Raw genomic sequence first — 16296 nt, forward strand, 5'->3', positions numbered from 1 at the left:
TGTAGTTATTCATAGCTTTCTTTCTCCAGCGCCTTGTGTTTCTTCCTCTCTTTGTTTTACCCTCCTGTTTTTGCTCTATTTCTTTCAACTCTTTGTATATTTGTTTTCTTTCCTTTGTGCTGTTAACCTCAACCGTTGGAGCTATATCCTTCTTCAAGATCTTAATTTCCATTTCTGTTTGACTTGTCTTTCTGTATTTAAACAACTTATTGTCTTATTGTCAGTTTTTAAAAAAATATTTCCTTGTTGTTTTGATTTGTTTTTCTTTATGTATCTCTTCTGACTCATCTGATCATATCCTTCAACTAAACAGAAAAACACTGGACCTGATGCATCTGTTGAGGAATGTTTAACTTTATTGTGTTTCTGTAATATGTTAGATTAGATAATATGTTAAAAAGATATTTGAATATTGCATATTTTGAACAACAAATCAATAGACCTTTAAGGTTTAAACTGATGGAAATGTCCTGTTTTATCATTTCACACAGAGGTAATGACTTTTATCCACTCTTGGTGAAATATTATTTTGCAGTCTATTATAAACTATATGGTCAAACCTGTATGAGTTCCCACTGTCCATTCAATGTCCAGGAAAGGCATGAAGGCGAGTGCCAGCACCATGGAAATCGCATCTCAGAAAACATGTAAAAAATGTGAGGCTGAGGATCTGACAACAAGAGGGAGACTGAGTGAGAGTACAGACTTGGCAGCTGTCTAGACTCATTCCTATGTGACATTAGTTTGCCAAACACAGTCGCTGCAGGAATTCTGAATTAACTTGATGGGGAAGTCATGGCTGTCAGATAATTTATTTATTGCTTGTTTTTTGTTTTTGCAGAGCAGTTTTTTCTTTGGGAAAAGAAGAAGTTGGGAGACACTGTGCTGTTTATTAATGACCATTTTATACCTATACTGTTATTACCTGACAGTATTTGTCTGTCATTTGTTTGAATGAGTTTAAGTCGTGGGTGTAGTTGTGCATGGTGTAGATGTAGACGAGTTTGACCTTTGGCATCGATGAGCAGTGTATCTATCAGTGGAGCCATCAGTGTTTAATTTCTCCAGATAAAAAATAATACAAAAGATGTCATTATATTTGAAAATTAAAACATTGCAAATAGATTTTTTTTTATAACTTTTACAAGACCACAGGTCATTTTGGGACACATGTATCTCTAACTCTCTAACTCTCTCTCTAACCTAACTAAATTGTCACAGTGCATATTGGACAGATGCAATATAACTTAATAGAAATGTAAACAGTTACTCAGACTTCTATTTCCTATAACAGTTACACCTCTTAAGTGAATGGGCTTCACACCTCACATCTTTCATGCATGGAGCACGAGGTGAGTGTGTGTCACATTGAGGATTAGAGCGAGAGAGAGATGAGGTACTGATGGATGCAGACTCAGCTTTGGCTCCAACTCTGACTCTCTTATTTCTATCTGAAAGAGGATCCAAGTACAGAAAGATCAGGGAGTCTCCAGCTGACACACACACACTCACTCACAAATTTGCTCTCTGTGTCCCCAGCTCCCTCTCATGACCCACATACAAGACATATGACAGCAACCATGTGGTCTGGATGGCAGAATATGGAGTCAGATTATTTTACAGTGAACAAGCTCTCACCTCTCAGCAGATCAGCCTGTGCTACTGGTCACTGGCCATTAACAGAGTGTTGCACCAATATGACTGCAATGCTGCTGATTAATCACTGCCTGATCACTGGTCTCATGATCGCAGCGACTGGACCAACACAAGCAGATATAACCACAGAGAATGTAAAAGAAGTAAACATAAATAACATGCTGTCCAATAATATAAGTAATATAATAATGACAGGGTATAAGCAGCAAACAAGTAAACAACATTGTAAAGAACAGAAATGACATGAATTTCACAATAAAAGGTTTTTCTAAGCAAAGCATACAATAAGCTCATGAAATATGATGCGTCTTATGGATCTTATGGATTGAGGATTTAACCAATCTTTATAGATGAAAATAGTCAGAATGAAATAAGGGCCTGTGCACTTCATTTATACCATTTCACAGCGTAGATCCTATCACAGGTGTCTCTACGCTCGTTCCACCACTCCTCATTTTTTCGGGACATCCCTCAGGACTTGGTCAGTGGGCAAGGATCGATTCCACTTGTCTGTCCATTCATTGCACACGCTTTACCAACCGTGTGATCTGTTCAAAAATACACACACATACTTGACATGTGTGCATGCAAGACTGGGTGCTCACACTCATCTAAAGAAGGAATACTCTGCACAGCCTTTGACAGGAGAGAAGAGTTTCAAATCACAAGCCCAGAGCTGCTGCACCTGATATTCTGATAGCTGTGGGCATAAACATGTATGAGAGAGTGACATAGCCAATGAGAGGATGGAGAGAGAGTGAGAGAGAGAGCAAAAGAAAAAGAGAGAAAGACTGACTTAAACAGTTTCTTTTTCACACAAAACCACATAGCAACATGTGTCATGTAAATACATGTGACCTATTTACAGGTCTTACACTGTCGGTTTGTGTATGTGTGTGCACATGTGCATGCTCACCTCTCCCTGTGTGAGGGACCATCCCTTGTAAAAACCATGTGGTTTCTTCACAGGATATGGGTTTCTGGTGAAAAAGACACAGAGAGGAAGCGCTCTAAAGAAAGCCTCTCTTCTTCTCTTTCTCTCCTATTGCTCACTCCTGTCTTTTTTTTTCCGCGAGACGAACATTATCTCACATGTTGAGTGTTCAAAGAAATATAGAGCTTCACTTGTCTGATAACATGCACAGTGACGAAATCTGTTCTGATGCAGCTTTGATGTAGTGGAAATAAATATGTATCCAGACACATTTTATCAAATAATTTCATCTGCAGGGGGGAATAAATCACTCACTTGTAAATTCCAGTTTAAACAAAGACAAGCAGTGTTTCTCAAGAACTGTTAACAAAGCAGCTTGTGGACTTGAACAACTAATTAACTCATCTTCCTGTTATTTTTAAATGTATTTTTTAATCTAAAAACTGTTCCTTGATGCCATAGACCTTTAAATGTATTTTGTGTGTTTAACTGTAAATGAAAGCCATGTTTTCTCTTGTATGAATTACTGAATAACTGCTGAAGACTTGTTAGGAAACACACACCGGTTTTAGTGAATCACATCAAAGAAACAATAGAAAAGTCGCACACTCATAACTCAGACGCAATGATTTATTTCAGTTTCTAAAGATTGATATTTTGGCAAACAGCCACCCCCAGCATAAAATACAACTTTTTATATTAACTATAAGACAATTGTTTCGAATCAGATTCGAAGCCTATAACAAAAACACTTCTACATATTTAAACCAACGTGCACAAACTAGAGAACCCCAGAGAGAAAAGGGAGATAGAAAACAGTTAAGTGCTTACACAGCCTAGTGATTAGTGATTTAACAGGATTATTGATGCTTGTGTGTGTCTATCCAAAACACAAAGACTGAGGACTCTGATCCCAGCATTAGGAAATAAAAATTTCTACCTCATTTTTCTACCCCGAGATGAAACACTGAGTTGACTTGTATAGACGGTGTTAGGAGGAGTTTATAACTACAGGTTGCAGCAGTGTAGAGGGTCACAGCGCTCCACATGCTGCCTGGGCCTGTTTGACTCCTGTACAATGAGGGACGTCTTCGCCACGGCTCCTTCATATTTAATTGTTGTGTTGAATTATTCTGGCCCTGTGCCGTGTTGTGCCACCGTGAATTGGGTTGTGGGGTTTGTGCATGTATCTCAGAGTGTGTGTGTGTGTGTGTGTGTGTGTGTAGGACAGGGACAAGTGGGAGAGTGATGTGGCAGTAGTGCCTAAGCCTGCCACGAACACTGGGGGCCGGTGGGAAAGCAGAGCCATAGCAACAGAATAAATTAATGAACAGGATCCGAATGCTACATTTAACACAAGGTACAAGATCACACACACACTGACACACACACAAGCACAAGCCATGCCAGCTGGTGGTTTCATATTCAACACAGATAACCTGGTGATGCAGGTTGGGCCAGAACTACTTCTACAACTCCAAAACATCCAGCTAGCAGCAGCGGCCATTATACTGAACATAATGTTTTCAATTCTCCTGATGAAACTGAAAACATGATGTTTAACTTGGTGTAAGCAAATCAGATCTGAAGCTTTTTCTCATCAATTCATTTTGTTCCACTCAACTCAGCTGTTATAGTGACTTGCATTTGAAAAGCATTTCCTCCACACATGATTTTTACATGTTACACTACCCTGTATTTGAATATAAGTTGAAAGAATCACCACAGGGAACATGTGTTCATGCCTGTCCAGGACAGGCACGAGAGCAAGAGAGCGCGAGGCAGAGTCAGATCCTGATATCCTCTGAGCCAGTGATATTCAGAAAATAGTCTGCAGTGCCCCCCACAGGAGAAGAAAGAAAAACACCTGGGCAAAATTCAAATGACAAACATTCAGGATGGGTTTTCTGTGATTACACAAAACAACCTAAATGCAAACAGAATTCCTTTAATTATGCAAATCAGCCTTTAAATTAACATCAAACCAACTGCATGCTTTTTAAAAAAAATTTTAAGCTCAAACAAGTGCAATAAAAATTGTTATGAAGAACAATTTACACCACAACATCTTGATGTGTTTCAGAGAATGACTGAAACAGAAACGATTATTGTGCTTTGTATGTATGCATTCATACTGTATGCTTTCTTAGAACGTCAGCTGACTGTTCTAACCACAGTATCCTTGACACAGTAAACCAGATTTGCACAGACAGTCGAGTGGAAAGGGGAAAAAGTAATATACAGTTCCTATGTGACACAGTATTTATATCATCTGATATAAAGTTTCTGATGTCCTGCATATCATATACCTTCTGGTATTACTCTGACACTATTGAGAATTTACTTGCTACTTTTTAAAAATAATAATTTTTGTCTGCAGTTATAACCTGGAGCAGGCCACCATGCTGTCTTTGAGCCTCTCTTACTGAAGAGTTCAAACTTTCATCCAGTCAAACTTAGGGTAAAGCAGTTATTACAAATATGCATAGACAAGTCTGGGCCTTTCTGTGAGTGTGTGTGTGTGTGAGAGAGAGAGAGAGAGAGAGAGAGAGAGAGAGAGAGAGAGAGAGAGAGAGAGAGAGAGAGAATGGGCTGTGTAAATCTCGTGAAGGCCAACATGATTAGTTTGACTACACAATGAGCATACAAGCAATTTTAGGTGCCAGTTAAGGCTGAACAATGAATAAGAACATTATTGGGATTACTGAGTGAGGTATTGCCAGAACTTTGACTATCATGTCAATTATGTCATTTTCCATTCCAGTATTCCTGCTGTTCTGTCTTGAAGCATAAACATCCAGTGTAATTTGTCTTGAAACAAAGGTTTGTAAATGCCTTTTGGGAGAACGTAAAGCTTTCAATAGAAAACTCTGCTCCCATCACTGAAAATATGTTTGAGAAACATTTTTCTCACTGATGACGCAAGACTTTTTCAGTATAAAAATTACATATGGTTAAATTACAAACAAAGACACATTGATTTTTATATCTTTTATTGTACAATATTATAATCACATTTTGTACAAATGCTGTTAACAAAAAAAAATGCAATCCAGGCTACAAGGAGAAATGTTTGCTGGGGGCCTGAAAACAACAGTGTCTCTGAGCACAGCACTGAACCTTCATGCAGCAGTGGAGGGAACACATGCTGCTGCTGCTTAGAGGGAGGGCCACACAGACATCAGATCTGAGGTGGGCTAGCATGGCTTCCTCCCGCTTGCCCGATCAGATGTTCAAAACACGGGCAGACAAAAACAACATCAGATTCAGATGAAGATCGTGTAATGAAACGGCGGCATAAAAAATCCAGTTTGTGTGTCTGCGTGTATGTTGTAGTGATAGTGGATAGGGGATGTAAGGTTGTTGTTCATTGCTTGTTTGGTCCAGATCCAATGTGTTAAGAAGCTGAGGTGCAGGGTCAGAGGTCATCAGGTGGGGTTTAAGAGCGGGTGTACTTTCCCCAGATGTGCAGCATGAAGACTGATGCAATGAAGAGCAGACTCATCACCAGCACTGGCACTGGGCCGCTGTCAAAACAAAAAGACACTGATTAACACCCAGATTAACACACACACACACACACACACAATCCCATCATTTGCTGTAACCCCAACCAGAGAGAGAATCTTAGTGGAGTGGCTGATTTTATTGATGAGCTTCGGAAACAAGGAGGGGCTCTCATCTCTGAAGGAGGGACTGGGTGGGGGAGGGGGGATGGGGCGCATCGCCAAGTAGCAGCATTGCCATGCCAACCATCTCCTCCGCAGCACCCCCTCCCTCCCCCCTTGTCAGAAGGCTGTAATTGAGTTGACCTTTCAGAGTGGATCCTTTAATGAAGCTTTGAGGCCGGCGTCTAACGCAGGAACAAACATGCACTCGATATACAGCACTGTACGGCGAGTCTGCCCTCATTCGACTGCTGGAGAGACACACTCAATAACCACCACGGCACCATCGATCAACCATGGCCGGCGATGGCCAGAAGACAGGATGTCTTCTCTAATATTCGGGGCGAGGATGCAGCAGAGTAGAAGTTTATGAGGCTGAGAGTTTTCTTAATGTGCGCCTTCCTAACACACATAATTATGTGAGTATGCAGACATACACACATAAATCAAGCTGATGCATGGCTCAGAGATGATTTGTTTTACCACTGCGGCACGTCTGCCCAATTTCCTGCCATTAAACATTCCTCCCATTCTACCTGGTGAACATAAATGACATTAATGGTAGCGCAAGTGTCGGAAATCCTGGGAATTAGTGTGTATTTTTGAGTGGATGCAAGTCAAAATGCCAAAGGCTGAATTTGGAAGTGTGTATGTTATGAAGTGTGTGTATGGGTATAAGTGCTGACTGCTTTTATAAAATGCACTTACACTTTGAGGCCTGGCGAGTCTTCTGTGTAGAAGCGCCACATGCCACCAGTGCCTGCCGATCCCGTGGTCCTGCCGCCGCTGCGTGTACCACTGCTGGTAGCTTTCCTGTGGACCACATGTGTAACACAACATGTCAAGAATATGTTGATGCAGTAAAGTAACCATAGTAACACTGGTACTGAATTTGTGTGAGGAAATTTATCTCATTTTTAAGGGCTTAAGAAGACAACTGCCCACATACCTCCCTATAATATTATGAATTTGGACTTTTTATGAAATGAATAAGATGATCAGATTTATTTACTCATCCAGCAGTTTCTCAAGTCAGAACTTCATGATCACATCCATGGTCACATTTACCAAACTTTACAAAATCAAGCCTCAAACAACCCTTGAGAATCTTGAGGCCATTAAATTTAAATTTGAGAAAGCCATTTAGAAAAAAAAATCTGTGCCATTATACACTCAGACGACAGTAGCTGGTGTTGAAAGAGTGGAGTGATTCATGGCTGCTTCGCTTGTGTGATGAGATTAAACGGAGGTTAATGAGGTAATGAGGACGGTGATACTAACGGGTAATAATGAGAGAGGTAACCGTGAGCCTCTGATTACACACTGATTAAGCTCACAGCACAACATCTATCTGCTGCTCCAATCTACAGAGGGCACACAAATACACAAGGAAAGACCATCTAAAATTCATCAAACACTCTTTACTGTATGATGACATGAGCAAGAGGGGTCAACACAGTGTGTTCAGGCTGAGACAACTGCACAACTTATCTTCCGTGTTTTATGTAAAGTGGGCATAAATAGCTTTAACTTAACAATAGTAGTCAGTAGTGTGTTACATGTGTCACAGCTTAAAAAGAAAAATGAGAGTGAAGTATTATTTCAGTTAAGTGTGGGGCTACTACAAGTCTCTGAACTCTACTGAAGTGATCAACACCAGTCTTCCAAAAGGTATTCCCTCGTTTGGTGTTTTGATGACCGTAGTAAAGAACACTGTCTAACTGTGAGGACTAGTGTACATATATGATTCACATGACTTTCATACTTTCACCATTCAGAGACCACTCGTGACCTGTGTGAAAGCATCTTTGGGTTTTTCCTTTTATTTCTTATCTGTCTGTGTGTAATATTCGTTTCTCCACTGTATCAGTCTGCTTGGGTGAACGCAGCTTGTGTATGTAGAAGTTTGGCTGTCAGATTATGAGTGTGTATACCTCTGTCTGACTGTGGAGCCTGCTGCCCGGGGAGCCACAGTCTTACTGGGGGAACGGCTAGAAGCCCCAACATTAGTTGCACTTGATGCTGGTCCAGGCTGAAAGAGAGACACCAGATTTAAAACACATGAATGGGATCTACATCATACCAGACATATGTATGCATATACAGACAAAGACAAGTGATTCTTGGATATCTAATTTGGATATCAACTGTACAGTATGTTTAACGTTAGAGACTGAAGGCAAAGGCCTTAACTGTGTGTCCACACTGTTCAATGCTTTCAGCATCTAGTGTTAACATGCAGAGTCTCCACTAAATGTTTTCACATTCATACAAAAGTCATTCATTTAATGTTGGATCATCTTAATATGTGTCTTAGGACTGTTTGGGCTGGTTAAAAAATAGCCACGTCTACAAATGATGAGCTAACGTTAGCAAGCGAGCTAACAGATAGCAAAACGTTAGCTAGGTATGAATGAGTGCAACAGAGCTGCTTAACCTTAACAGTAGTAAGTAGTAGTTTGAGACGGAGTTGAGAATCTTACCATTGTGTTTTATTTATGTAGTCCTGATGCGAGCTGAAACCCCGAGTCCCTCTTCCAGCCGATGTCCACGTCGGTGTGTGAGCGAGTCAAAACTTAAGAAGAGATCTCACAGAGCTGACGCTTCTCTGAAAAGGACACGACTGCAAAACACAAGACCAGTGCAGGCGACCGAGTAGAAGCCTGACCGGCTGATCGTACACAACACAAGCAGAATGATACAAACACCATTTTAAGAGCTTATTTTCGGGATGATTTGATTAACTGTATTTTCAGGAAAACACTTATTTCGTAAATTATTAAATTTGGATATGTACGTTCACTTTAAATTAAAGGCAAATTCATGACCTGCTTTGACTCTGAAGGCAACGTGTCCCCCTTATATCGGGGAAACTGGCGCCATTGTGGTTCAAATACTAACCCCGATTAAGTTCATGTCAACGGTTTAATTGAGCCAACATGGCGCCCGAACTGTAGAGTTTCATGTCGGTTTTTCTTGCTGCTGCGGGCGGCTAGACGAGCATTACCACAGGTTTCCAAGCTTGGACAAGGTAGTGAAGGGATCCAAAGGTACACATATGTTATATTTAAATTGTAATGTGGTGGTGGTGTAATTTAGTTTTAAAGACAGCTGTCCACCAAGTTGGCTATTTAATACGGGTTGTGATTTCATAAGCTACAGGCGAGTTAACATCCATAATCGTATCCCTGTAGCTAAAGACACTTATGTTACTTAAATAGCTGTCTAAATCAGAGGTCTCATTTGTGTTCTTAACTTAAATTCAGTATCAGCCAGATGTCTTCCTCAAAGTACATGGCACATTACTTGGGGACACTGTGACAGCGGGAGTTTGCAGACAGTAGATGTATGCACTTTCTCTGTCAAGCAGTCATGACATGAACTACTTTAAAGGGTAAAAGTTCCATAACGTTATGTTGCAACACAGACAGATTCAATTTTCTGTCAGTACAGCTCTTGAACGTTTCTTTCTTGAAATGAGAGAGTAGATTAACACACTAATAGAAGTGCCAACAGAAGAACCTAAACCTAAACTGGGCATTACCTGTGCTGTCTCCTGGCTGTCTGCGCCCATAGTCATCAGTTTATTTGTCATTCCACATGATAGAATGATGTTTCATGTGCTTTACTGTATTTAAAATTTTGTCTGTGAACAATTGTTGTCTTTTTTGGAAAAATATACACTAGATTCATTTTATCCTTTCTTGTGTGCAGGATGGCGCGGGTGGTGTTCCTCCATCCGGACCTGGGTATTGGTGGAGCAGAGCGACTGGTGGTTGATGCTGCTGTTGCTCTGAAGTCTCGGGGATGTAGCGTTCAGATCTGGACAGCCCATTATGATCCAACACACTGCTTCTCTGAGACCCTGGACCCAGATCTGCCCGTGGTACTTTAACACACACCTTATTACATAATATTGTTGCTTGAAGATACAAAAAGTAGTATATTTAAAATGCAGAATCTATGAAAGCTGTGATCGTCTGTTACTCTTCAAGGTATGTGTGGGGGACTGGCTTCCCACTAGCGTGTTTGGCTACCTGCATGCCTTGTGTGCCTACCTGAGGATGATCTATGTGGCTCTCTACCTGGTCTTCCTTAGCGGGGTGGAGTATGATGTTATCTTCTGTGATCAGGTAAGTTGTGTCAGACAGTGACTGTTTGTCTGTTTGATTATTTGAGTTCTTCTGAGCCCTTGTAACTGACTCTGCTGCTCAGAGAATAGCCTCTATTGTTAACAGTGGTCTGTCTCTTTCTGTCTCCTGTTTTGTGTCACACCTTTTTACTATACGTTGTCATAAAGTGGACACTCCCTTGCTTATTTTTTACTGTTTTGTCTTTCACACAAATACACACAGGTAGCACCTTTCTCTTTTGCACATAATTACAGAGAGAACTCATTATATACGTATCAGCTTTTTATAAATGTGATTCTAGTCAACATTACAGACAAAACATGTCATGCAAAGGTCACAAAGAGCTTTTACAATATTTGTCTCCAACATTGCTGAGCAATTTATTGGTTTTTTTTTTTTATTTACTGTCATCATGTACTGTACATGTGAATGTATAGCTCTCATTTTAGATTTTTGTTTTAATCTGTCTGCATATGTGTGAAATGAATGACATTACTCTGGCGTTTTCAAATTTCGAAGCTGCCATATTTGTTGCTGCTATCCATGAGGAGAGGATCATTTCTGGGAGGACACATAAATATTTTTGTTGAAACAATTATCATTCCACCCCAGGTGTCGGTGTGTATCCCGGTGCTGCGGCTGTCCCGTCACAGGAAGAAGGTTCTGTTTTACTGTCACTTCCCAGATCAGCTGCTGACCCAGAGAAAGTCGGCTCTGAAGAAGCTTTACCGCGCTCCCATCGACTGGCTGGAGGAACGCACCACAGGCATGGCTGACATGGTACGTAACCAACAGGTTGTTATGGTCTGATTACAGGACATGACTGTGTTGTTTTATATCGTTCAGATGAAAAAAAAACCCATAATCTTTTGAAAAGGTTGTAAGGAATTCTAAGCAAAAAATGAAACAAAAATACGTAAATACAGTATAAAAAGTTCAAAATACAAGAATAAAAATGTTTTAAAATATCCTTGAGATGTGATCTCTTGAGTTTCTCAGGTAGCACATTTTAAGAGTGCAGACAGTAAATGCTGCCTGGTCTTTGGCACAGATTTGAGAAGGACCAGAGGGTCCTGCCTGAGAGTCTGCAGGAGAGTCGGGGGCTAAACCTGTGCATGTCCTGTAGTAAAATATTGAAATAAATTTTTAAACGAACAAGATAATATTATTCATCTGTTCCGCTTTATGCTAAAGCCTTGCTGATGCTTTTGTGTAGCTTGTTGGCTATAAAGGTATTTCTGATTATAATTGTAACAAGTGACACCAGACACATTTTAGTGAATGTTGTTTGAGAAAATGCTGCATTTGCAAATGTAGCTGTGACATACTGTGCTCTTAAGGTGCAGGAAATATCAGCTCAGAAATATATATATATAACTGGATAGAGGTGCAGGTAGCCATGAGGAAAAAATGAGTGAGAAACAATATTATAACTGTGGCTAAAGTTTTGTCTGTAATTTTCTTTATGTCCAATACAACACTATGTTGCTGCTGTTCATAAAAACCTGCAATTAACAACCGAGATATATAGTAGATTGAGGTGTCAGGTAAAACTTCTTTGTCTAGATACAAAATTATTAGATTGCAGTTACACACTGACCAATTAAAGCTCTGTTACAAACAGAGGTGATTTTCTCAGAATTATTTTTATCTCACCCAGATGTTGTTTGACAGTTTAATATGTTTCTTCCTGATGGACTTGAGTTTGGCTCTTGAAGTGTGTGTTATTTTGACTTAAACAGCTTGAATAAACCAAAGTGATTATTTAAAATGTGATAAAGCCCAATCTCCACAGGCAGGCTGTTGTAAAAGCTCAGGGCCCTGATAGAAATGAAAATGACATTTCAATTTTAGTCTAGACTTTAGTATAATCGAAAACCTCAGGCTGCTATCCAACTCATAGGGACCTGTGATATATGTGAAATCCTTATGAACTTATCTCTCTGTACTTCCTCTTAGATTCTGGTAAACAGTCAGTTCACTGCAGGCATCTTCAGGGAGACCTTTCAAAGTCTAAGCACAGTCCAGACAGACGTCCTCTATCCCTCTCTCAACACATGTACCTTTGACCAGCCGTCTACTGAATCACAAGGTCTGGAGGGGCTGCTCCCCGAGGGGACCTCCTGCCTGTTTCTCTCTCTGAACCGATATGAGAGAAAGAAGAATCTGGGCCTGGCCCTGGAGGCTCTGGCAGCCCTGAGGAGCGGCCTTCCTCCAGGCCAGAGAGCAGGTATTCACCTGGTGGTGGCGGGGGGCTACGATGACCGAGTCACTGAGAATGTTCAACATTACGCTGAACTGAAAGAGCTGGCAGCACAGCTCCACTTGGAGGACTGTGTCATTTTCCTGCGCTCCCCCTCCGATGCACTGAAGGTGGCGCTGCTGCGGGGCAGCGCCGCCGTGCTCTACACCCCGAGCAGAGAGCATTTTGGGATAGTTCCCGTGGAGGCCATGTACTGCTGCTGCCCTGTTATCGCTGTGAACTCTGGGGGACCCCTGGAGAGCGTGGCAGACGGGGAAACGGGTTTCCTGTGTGAGCCCACGGCCGAGGCCTTCTCTAAGGCCATGGAGAGGCTCGTCAGGGAGCCACAGCTCCGCAGGGACATGGGACAAGCTGGGAGGAGGAGGGTACAAGATAAGTTCTCTCTTCAGGCCTTCTCAGACCAGCTGTATGGGTACATCATCAGGCTGAGCCAGTGATGTGAAGACTGGAGGAGAGGCAAGAGAAAACCAGTGGAACTGTGGAAAAATGATCCTCTACTGAACTGTGAAACTGACTGTGTGCGACTGGGGTCTGTAGAGAGTTGAAGTGGATGTGTTCTAACAGAGAATGTATGTGTATATGAGTAGGGAGGTGTGTGTGTGTGTGTGTGTGTGTGTGTGTGTGGGGCGGGGGGTGGGGGCATATTATGAGGACTTGGAGGACAATTAATCAGCATTCCCTTGGAGGGGTTGCTGAGAGGAAAAAAGGATGGAATCTCTATACTAATTAAGAAAAGAGTAACGAGTTTACCTACCCCGTCTCTGGAAAAATACCACCCCTGCAAGTGTGTACGTGTGTGTGTCATTGTACATGTGTAGCAGTGCAGCAACCAAGAGCCTAGCAAATGAGCGTACCAAAAGGATTGATTGTTAGCGTGAGATGTTTTGCACTGTGTTTGTTTGTTGGTTTTTTTCCCCCCCTTGCTTTTCTACAGTAGGCTTTGTCTTTGTGTGTTTGGGGGGGGGGATGAAGAAAAAGAATGCAGTTACAACCATGCGCCATCAGGCAGCACACAGCCCCAGATCGATAAACAGGATGCTTTCCACTACTTCCTGTCCACCCAGAGCTTTGTTCCCCCTCCTTCACATTCACAAGACGCTGGCCTGTCCATGACTCTTGCTGCTGCGTGGAGGTTATTAGAAAATGACAGAGAGTGTTTGGCTTTATTAGAGGTCTGGCTGATGGGCAGTGTGCCTGTGTCTGGGTCATTATCAACAAGGAGAATAGCAGAAGGTCATTGTGTCTGCGCGCTGGCCTCCTCAGCCCTCCTACTGTATAGAAATGCTCTTATTGACATTCCTGAAGTCTTAATAAACAAGAGGACAAATAGTTTCCTGACTCTTATGGGCTTTGCTTTGTTGGTAAGTTTTTTTTGGCCTTTAATAGAGTTTGCTAAGGATTTTGTGGGTGAGCGTAGAGACACGAAAACATTGTTAATGCTGTGGACAGATTTGATTGTGCTTTGAGTTGTTAAATGAAACATTCTCAAAGTAGCAGCGAGGGATTTTTTATTTTTTATTTTCCTCATTTTCCTGATTAACAAAGTTAGTGTGGCAGATGTACATAAGAGGCACCACAGAGCATCTCAAGTTTCTGTCTCCATCCGCTGCTGCATTATCATTTGCAGAGTCTGAGTTGTATCCTTATGTGGTTCATTCTTTTTCTTAAAGGGAATCTAAAAAACAGAAAATAATTGGAGCATTAAATAAAGGCTGCAGCTTATGATTATTTTCATAATTGATTAATCTGCTGATTATTTTCTTGGTTAATCATTTGTGCTACAAGATATCAGAAAACAGTATCCTACAGTGTAATGTACTTATCATTGCCACCTAGTAATTACCATATCACTCAATCACTGTCTCTTCAGTGTGGCTGAACTCACCTGGTTGCACACAGCGTGGCCGTATCGAACAAATGTGGCGAAATGCTCGCTGTTGAAGTTCATCAGGTCGTATTTGAATTCCTGGTGCAGGAAAGTCTCACAGCGATGCCTCATCGCCTCCTGCGTCGACAGGACAAGGTTGTGTTCGTTGTTGTTGACCCTGATCCGAGTTCCTGGAGGCACTTTGATGTCCGTAATGCGCTGCGTGCAGATTCTGGTCTTCTTCAGGACACGATCACCGCTCGACTTTGGAGCCATTTGTTGAAGGAAGCTGCGGCAGGCTTTCTGTGTCATGTTCTCATCTAGAGGGGAAAAATGAAAACAACTAACTCTCAGTATAATAAATCTGCTGCATTATAGTTGTCAGAGTTACTAAAATTCAATTGAAGTGAATAGCAGAGAAAAACTGTACATAAAAGAAAATAATTGGTTAAAATAAAGTCACACCACAGTTACTTACCTCCCACCCCAAAATGGATGACATGGCCTTCTCCAACATAAACACCCCACAGAGACAACCCCAACAACGGGTTCACAAACTCAATCAAGTCTCCTATCTCTGCTGTGGACACACTCTGATCAGTCTGAAGAGATAAAGATTATAGTTAGAATAGTTTACTGTATCCGCATGCCCTCTTTTCTCTTTCCACTTAATTTACTCACTGAGTTCAAATCAGAGAAAATGGATAATTATGACTGACTTTTGGAGAGCTACCTGTAGCAATGAGGGACATTACAAGAGAAGAGAATGAGTGAGACAGTATTCTGCAAACAATACCAAGCTTCATGAAGATCTTTTCAGAGAATAGAGAGAGCACAGTTACATGTATGTCATCTCTAAAATTACTCCGGAAAATGTACCTGTTTATGTCACCTGGAAAAGGTGGTCAGCTCATACCATGTCTGGACTGTAAGTGCTACTGCATTAAGAAAAAACTTTCGGAATATATCAATTAATGCTCACCTGTCGCCATGTCATTTGGGAAAACATGCTGTTCCAGTTTCCCAGAAGATCCATTGTTGCTGTGCGCTGCAGTCAACAGATGGACTAAAATGCATTTTCCAATTATTAGGACGCTGTAACCAGGTTGTGTAACAGTTAAAACGCCCTCATTAGTCACAGATGGCCTTGACTGTAACTGTTTCAAGATGATAGGCAGCTTAATATGTTACCTATTAATCTAATATGTGCTCTATTATTCTATCAGTCTCAGGCAGACACTGTGAGCCTCCATAATGAGGAATAAAGTTCTCATTTGTCTCAGTTTGTTTAAAATGTGTGGCTCACCTGCACACTTCCAATTCCCATGTGTAATATTGATTCAGACATTTCTTCAGAGTCAATTTCAAAAGCTGAAATGCAAAGAAACCAACAGTAATACTGCTTGTTTTTCAGAACTGCAAATTATTTGTCCCTATAGGTCCAATTAGTGTCAGTGGCCTTGGTTTAATTTGAAATATATATTGAGGTCTAGCATTTGGAATATCACAGAGATATCAATTTAGGTATGTGATCCTGATATATATATTTTTTTACGTGTGCAGATAGAATAAAAAAAATTTAGTTTAATATTCAGGATCTGTAGGCTAGAAAATCCCAGTTCTACATACTTTAACTTTGACATTTGTTTTGTTATTGGTTGTTTGATCTGTTGCTGTTCAGCCATTCAATAATAGACATAATTTACTGATGATCTATCACATAAATAAATAAGACACATAAGAATTTATGAATCTGCTCTGTAACCCCCCCCCCC

General features: G+C 41.0%; 3 protein-coding genes across 4 annotated transcripts; 1 reads left to right on the forward strand and 2 right to left on the reverse strand.

Annotated features, from left to right (window-relative positions):
- Positions 1–5566: 5566 nt before the first annotated feature.
- On the reverse strand, positions 5567–8900 carry sec61b (SEC61 translocon subunit beta). Its single transcript, XM_018686217.2, has 4 exons — positions 8742–8900; positions 8193–8290; positions 6967–7071; positions 5567–6117 (listed from the first exon to the last, which is right to left on the reverse strand). The coding sequence occupies exons 1-4, from the start codon at positions 8742–8744 to the stop codon at positions 6030–6032; spliced, it is 294 nt and encodes a 97-aa protein (XP_018541733.1). The 5' UTR covers positions 8745–8900; the 3' UTR covers positions 5567–6029.
- Positions 8901–9150: 250 nt separating this feature from the next.
- alg2 (ALG2 alpha-1,3/1,6-mannosyltransferase) lies at positions 9151–13983 on the forward strand. Of its 2 annotated transcripts, none has more exons than XM_018686204.2 (5): positions 9151–9308; positions 9973–10144; positions 10254–10391; positions 11004–11171; positions 12351–13983. In XM_018686204.2, the coding sequence occupies exons 2-5, from the start codon at positions 9974–9976 to the stop codon at positions 13089–13091; spliced, it is 1218 nt and encodes a 405-aa protein (XP_018541720.1). In that variant the 5' UTR covers positions 9151–9308; position 9973; the 3' UTR covers positions 13092–13983. The 2 variants fall into 2 exon arrangements, with proteins under 2 accessions (XP_018541720.1, XP_018541721.1); XM_018686205.2 differs by having other exon boundaries at positions 9207–9289.
- A 173-nt stretch (positions 13984–14156) lies between these two features.
- Positions 14157–16255, reverse strand: LOC108889632 (phospholipase A and acyltransferase 4). The gene is made up of 4 exons (XM_018686206.2): positions 15504–16255; positions 15000–15123; positions 14540–14841; positions 14157–14329 (listed from the first exon to the last, which is right to left on the reverse strand). Exons 1-4 carry the CDS (start codon positions 15555–15557, stop codon positions 14240–14242), a joined length of 570 nt encoding a protein of 189 aa, XP_018541722.1. The 5' UTR covers positions 15558–16255; the 3' UTR covers positions 14157–14239.
- Positions 16256–16296: the final 41 nt, after the last annotated feature.

The sequence above is a fragment of the Lates calcarifer genome, linkage group LG15, assembly GCF_001640805.2.
Source record: "Lates calcarifer isolate ASB-BC8 linkage group LG15, TLL_Latcal_v3, whole genome shotgun sequence".
NCBI classification, from domain to species: Eukaryota; Metazoa; Chordata; class Actinopteri; family Centropomidae; genus Lates; species Lates calcarifer.